Genomic DNA, 6,318 nt, shown 5'->3' on the forward strand with positions numbered 1-6,318 from the left:
AAGTAATTTCTACAATAGTTGAAGGCATCATAGAAATTATTTTTGATGGTTACTAAAATGTTATGATCGCACCGCAAGAGACTAAGGGACAATGAATCACCGCTTGTTTTGTTGTTTTCTTAAAAGATTCTATTTTCATCGGAAAAATAAAAATGTTTTAAAATAAAATATATATATTCCATTGTAAAAATATTTTGAAAACTTACAATTTTATTGAAAAATATTATATAGTTAGTAATAAATAATTTTTTTTTTATCATTGTGTATCTATATATATCCTTCCTATTCTCTCTACTTGCTCACAACATAACCTTCCTTCCTTGAATTGAAAGACAAATATATCCTCCACGCCTACTTAAACTTACTACACCTAAGATGACGAAAACAGGTTACATTAATGCTGCTTTTCGTTCATCTCGGAATAATGAAGCTTATCTTTTCATCAATGATAAATACGTGTTGTTAGATTATGCTCCAGGAACCAGCAACGATAAGGTTTTGTATGGACCAACTCCTGTTCGTGATGGTTTCAAATCACTTAATCAAACCATATTTGGAAGCTACGGAATTGATTGTAGCTTCGACACCGATAACGATGAAGCTTTCATCTTTTATGAAAAGTTTTGTGCTCTCATAGACTATGCTCCACATTCCAACAAAGACAAAATCATTTTAGGTCCTAAGAAAATTGCTGACATGTTTCCTTTTTTCGAAGGAACAGTGTTTGAAAACGGGATAGATGCGGCATACCGATCAACTAGGGGCAAAGAAGTTTACTTATTCAAAGGAGATCAGTATGCTCGTATAGACTATGGAACCAACAGTATGGTTAATAAAGAAATCAAAAGCATTAGCAACGGGTTTCCTTGTTTCCGTAACACAATCTTTGAGAGTGGAACGGATGCAGCGTTTGCTTCTCACAAGACAAATGAAGTTTACTTTTTCAAAGGTGACTACTATGCACGTGTTACTGTTACACCAGGCGCAACAGATGATCAAATTATGGATGGTGTTAGGAAAACTCTTGACTATTGGCCATCTCTTCGTGGCATAATACCTCTTGAGAATTAAGTGAGGCTGTAACGGTTTGCTGGTATGATAATTAAGAATAAAGATCCTTGTCGTTGTTGATATATGCTTTCTTTTTTTTCTTGTAATATGTGTGTCGTTGTTTGTTTATGTTTCTTGACGTAATAAAAGTGTGGTTCTCTTGGATGTTTTCCACACATTGTAAGCTTTACATAATGACCCTGCACTATATGCAGGGTGAATATAATAAAAAAACCTTTGGTACTTTTTTATACATTTTGTTTTAACAAGGTTTCAAAGGTATATATGATATGAAAAGTTAAGTGAGTTTGTTTCATTGGTAAATGAATATGTTTGATAATTACTCAGTTATTAGTATAGCGAACAATGTGTTTATTGGCAGAGCTTCTACGAAATCTGAATTGGAAGCATTATAAAAAAAATTATTTTTTTACTCTGGTTAACCACACTTAAAATGTAAAATAAATTGGAAATAAATAAGTGTATAAATTAATAACATAGTTAATAGTTTCAAAATTTTAGGTAAGACTCATTGCAAAATAAAAGAATTTAATCAATTTGAAGGTTTATATTATTTTTTATGCATGTTTACTGGTTTGCAAAATTAAAATACCTAAGCCGATAGATATATGACTTAAATATGTCATTTGTCCTTGTAGGTTGAGGAGATTTTGGTTTTCGTCTTTATATATATATATATATATATATATATATATATATATATATATATATATATATATATATATATATATATATAAATTGTCAATGAACTTTGAGATTCATTTGGGTTTTGTCCCTGACATTAACATTTCATTGCAAAAAGAATAATGGGGAAAACATTTTTGTTTCAATTGCTGAATTAAATTGTGACGTGGTTTTATTGTTCCCCCAAAAATATCCTCAAATATCCTTTCTAATATAATCCTGGTAATTAGGGTTGACAAATTTGAAACTCTAAGGGAGGCGATAGAGGTAGACAAAGGGAGGATATGACTGGCGACTGAGGTAGAAGAAGGGAGCATTCGACCAAGGTAGTCAATTGAGGTAGACGAAAAGAGCACATAATTTATCCATTATCCATGCTCGACATTTGTCAATATTGTAAGATAAAGTTTGTTCCTTTCATCTATATTTGGTGTTTGTTCTTGAAAATCATAGATAAAATTTTCAGGGATGAGTTTTAGTTTGATTTTTATATGGAGGTAGATGTGTTAGGGACTGTGTTTTCTATTACATAGGGGGCTTGAATATGCAGTAAATCACATGGATCCATATAAATGGAGGTTCTTTAAAACTATTGGTATATTGAAAGAAATTAGTGATCTTGATCATTCAAAATATATGTTATGTTGGTATAAAAATGATGAGAACAAATGCAATAGAATGGTCAATGATAAAGATGTTAAGTATATTTATAAATATTCCATTGAAATGAAATGTGTAGTTCACTTATATGTTGATCATTATGTGAAAGGCATAGTTGGAATTAATGTTGAAGAAGATGAACAAGGCAATATAATTAATGTTGAAGAAGATGAACAAGGCGATATAATTAGTGTTGAAGAAGATAAACAAGGTGATGGAATTAATGTTGAACAAGATGAACAAGGTAATGGTGGAGTTAATGTTGACGAATATGAACAATGTGATGGTAGAATTATTGTTGAAGACGGTGAACAAGGTGGCTATGAAATTAATGTTGAAGAAGATGAGCAAGGTGATGGAAATAATATGGAAGATGATGAACAAAGTGATGTTATATTAGATGATAATGATGATAGTGAGGATAAAGCAATTGGTATAACATTTCATGATAGTGGGGATGATAGGGCTCTTGGGTTGGATGATGGCTTTGACATAACTAGTAAATAAGGTGGTGTCAATGGAAAAAAATGTAGGGTAAAATGTTTTGCAAAGAAGCACAAAGACACTCCAAATAAATTTCTGAATGGTGTTGATAATATTGGTTCATCTAGTTATATGGATAATGTGATGGAGATTAACTATGCTAGTGATGAGCTTGGTAGCAATGACCCAAATAATTTAGATCATGAGAAGGAACAAAGGTATGATAAGTTTATCGTGGAGGAGTTGGACAAGAATTATAAGATCAATGTGGGATTGAAGTTTTTATCACTTGATGAATTTAAAGAAGAAATTACTGAATGGTCAGTCTTGAATGGGAGAGATAAGTTTTGTAAAAAATGACAAAGTTAGAGTAAGGATAATTTGCAAGGGCAAATGTGGATTTTTGGCACTTGTAAGTAAGGATGGGAATAAGCACACATATATAAATAAAAGATGGTTTGATACTCACACGTGTATCAGGGTATTGAATAAAATATCAATAAATTCCATGTGGATAGCTAAGACTGTGGCGACTAGGATGTCATCTTCGGGTGGTGTTAATATTCGTGATATTGTTTTTTTAAAATTATGAGTAATTTTTCTATTGGAATAACTATGAGCGAGGCATGGAAGGACAAACAAATTGCAAAAGCTATGGTAGAAGGTGATGTAACAAAGCAATATAACTTGTTGTGAAGGTACTATCCAGAGTTAAGGACTGTAAATTTTTGGAACACTTGTAAGATTAATATGGAAATGGTTAGAGCAACACTACTACAAAAGTCTGTTATCTTTTACTTTTTATTTAATAGACTTAAGAAGAGCTTCACAATAACTTGAAGGACATTTATAGAAGTTGATGGATGTCATCTTATGATCAAGTAAATGGGAAATTTTCTTATTGTTGTTGGTAGAGATTCCAAATGACCAATACTTTCCCCTAACTTTAGGTGTTTCTTAAACTGGAACAAAAGAGTCATAAAGGTGGTTTCTTACTTTACTTTTGAAGGACATTGGTCAAGAAAAAAGATGGGTTTTCATTTCTAGCCAAAAAAAGGTACATTTTCAAACATTTCATTATTGATATGTATTTCATAAGTGGTCCATGTAACTGATATCTATTTTAGAGTTGATCCATGTAACTGATATTAACTTTGGAATTGATCCCTGTAGCTGATATGTATTTTGGAATTGATCCCTGTAATTGTACAAACTGAAATTGCTTTTCATGTTCTTACTGATTTGCATGGATTGATCCCAATATTTGTAAAAATGTTTGAATAATGGATCACATGCTCTGTCTTAGGCATTTTTATGCCAATTTCAAAAAGAAGTTTGGGGGAGACACATAGATTTGGGACTTAATGAAAGGAGATGCTGATGCAGTATATATTAATGTGAAGGCTTGGGAGTGGTTGTCCAAAATACCTACCAAAGCTTGGTGTAAGCATGTATTTTCGTTCTATCCCAAATGTGATATACTTATGAATAGCATGTCTAAAGCATTTATTATCACAATATTAGTTGTTATAGATAAATAAAACTTAATCATGTGTGAATGGATAATAAATTATTTGATGAATAAAAATGCTAGTTAAAAAGAAATAGTTGAGAGGTGGCAACATAGAATAATGGCTAAACATAGGTTTAGGTTAGATAAGGAAGTTGAACATGCAGTTAGTTGGTGATAGCGTGAAAACTCATCATATTTTTAGACTTGTTTCGCATAGTATTTATCATTATTTTACTATATTTTGTCACCGTTACGTCTTGTTCTATCCGTGTTTCAGGTACTTATTGATTACGGAGCATATGCATGTATGAAACGGAAAAGGGAGTGAAATGGTGAAGAAAAGTGAAAAATGCAGCATTCTGGTGCATGGTGTTCGCTATGGCACCATAATATTTTAGCCCCTTCATTTAAAGCTCATGGAGACCGCCATCTTCCTGCAGTAACAATATGCCTCGAAGTGGGTTGGAATCACTCCTTCCCACTTCCCTACTTTTCCTCAACCACCTTGGAATGTGAATGAAGAAGTTTCACAGTGCTGTAGCTATATATAAGACACCTTGTACCTAGTTTTCGATATCCGGAGATAGAGGCAAAGCGGTGTCTGTTTAGTTTAAACACAAATTATATTTTCAAGTGATAATCACTCGATTGAGCGATTACCATGAACTATTTTTAGGATTTGCTTGTACTCTTGGATCAACAATGTTGTCGTTTTAATTGAAGTTATTCCAGTTCCGTTTTTACTTCCAGTCGCACACTTATTTTCCCGCATTTATAGGTTCTTTATTATATTACTTTATTATTATTAATATCACATTGTATAAGTGTTTAAGCATGTTGTTTTCAATTGAAATTATTATGTTTAAGTTGTTTTCAATTAAGTTCATGTCTAGCTAAACCGTTTTGAGTCCCGTTTGTGAGGTGGCTTTATTGTTCGCCATGAGGCCATGGCGTCCGTCATGGGCTTCATGTCTAGAAAAATAGCAACTGACTTGCTCAATCTTCTCCCACTTCACCATGACTTTCTCAACTTCTCCTGCACAAATTAAACCCATTTATGAGCTCTTGGAACACTATATATAGCTTTAGTTTCTAGGTTTTCGGATCCAAGTTTTTCTAGTATGAAGTAAGCAAAAAAATAACTTATTGTAAAAGTTCTTAATTGCTCACATTAAGTAATAAGCACACCATAGTTTTAAGCTTCTGCAAATTTTATGCTTGTACTTGGATCAACGGTTAATTAATCTTGTCGTCATTTCAAGTTTAATTCAATTTATTTCCAGCTTTAAGTTTCAGGTTCATTTAATCACTTTATTTTTTTGCACTTGTCTATTTAGAGTCATGATAATATTGTTTCTTTTATTGGGTTTGTTGTTGTTTTTGCTTCTATGTTTTAAACGAATATCATTATCATCATCATGTTCATGTCTCTACTTTGTATGCATAGTAATTATAACATGAGTTTTGTGTCAATTATGTCCGACTAAGTTATTTGAGTCCGGTATGTGAGGACCATCGTTTCGACGGGACTCGGTAAATCATTCAACATATGTTTTAATTTTAATTTATCTCAGTTCTAAACTTTTGTTTTTAAAGTAAAACATTTTACGAGATAGCGAGAGCATTCAAATACTAGTCAATAGCGCGACAATGTGAGGCCGATATCCGATCAGGAAAGTTTGGATTTTTTAATTTTTAAAAACAGTGACAGTGCTTTATCAATTAATATGGAATTATTGATTTTCAAAAATTGGCTCGAAATTGCAGTTTGCAGAGTGAGAGCATAGCAATTACGGTTTCGAGGCAAAACGCGAACTGCGCGAGAGTGTGTAGTGTTTTTAAATCTGTATTTCCTCCGAAAATTACTTTAAGAATAAAAAAAAATGCCAAGATTTATCTGAGTCCCC

The 6,318-nt window shown here is 32.3% G+C and overlaps 2 protein-coding genes across 3 annotated transcripts; both read left to right on the forward strand.

Annotated features, from left to right (window-relative positions):
• Nucleotides 1-286: 286 nt before the first annotated feature.
• Nucleotides 287-1,303, forward strand: LOC127128402 (albumin-2-like). Its single transcript, XM_051057679.1, has one exon. The coding sequence runs from the start codon at nucleotides 376-378 to the stop codon at nucleotides 1,069-1,071; it is 696 nt and encodes a 231-aa protein (XP_050913636.1). The 5' UTR covers nucleotides 287-375; the 3' UTR covers nucleotides 1,072-1,303.
• A 556-nt stretch (nucleotides 1,304-1,859) lies between these two features.
• LOC127115623 (uncharacterized) lies at nucleotides 1,860-5,154 on the forward strand. 2 transcript variants are annotated; one of them, XR_007800812.1, is made up of 4 exons: nucleotides 1,860-2,151; nucleotides 2,525-3,955; nucleotides 4,205-4,341; nucleotides 4,689-5,154. XR_007800812.1 is itself a non-coding variant. In XM_051047124.1 (3 exons), the coding sequence occupies exons 1-2, from the start codon at nucleotides 2,130-2,132 to the stop codon at nucleotides 2,920-2,922; spliced, it is 420 nt and encodes a 139-aa protein (XP_050903081.1). In that variant the 5' UTR covers nucleotides 1,860-2,129; the 3' UTR covers nucleotides 2,923-4,341; nucleotides 4,689-5,154. The 2 variants fall into 2 exon arrangements, 1 of the variants encoding a protein (XP_050903081.1); XM_051047124.1 differs by having other exon boundaries at nucleotides 2,525-4,341.
• The last annotated feature ends 1,164 nt before the right edge of the window (nucleotides 5,155-6,318 follow it).

This window comes from Lathyrus oleraceus, chromosome 1 (assembly GCF_024323335.1).
Source record: "Lathyrus oleraceus cultivar Zhongwan6 chromosome 1, CAAS_Psat_ZW6_1.0, whole genome shotgun sequence".
Classification (NCBI taxonomy): Eukaryota; Viridiplantae; Streptophyta; class Magnoliopsida; order Fabales; family Fabaceae; genus Lathyrus; species Lathyrus oleraceus.

Excerpts from the sequence above, each read along its gene's own strand:
- LOC127128402 (XM_051057679.1), top strand. The coding sequence starts at position 376 with ATGACGAAAACAGGTTACATTAATGCTGCTTTTCGTTCATCTCGGAAT.
- LOC127115623 (XM_051047124.1), top strand. The coding sequence starts at position 2,130 with ATGCTCGACATTTGTCAATATT. Across the intron at positions 2,152-2,524 it reads GCTCGACATTTGTCAATATT|GCATAGTTGGAATTAATGTT; the intron begins GTAAGATAAAGT and ends ATTATGTGAAAG.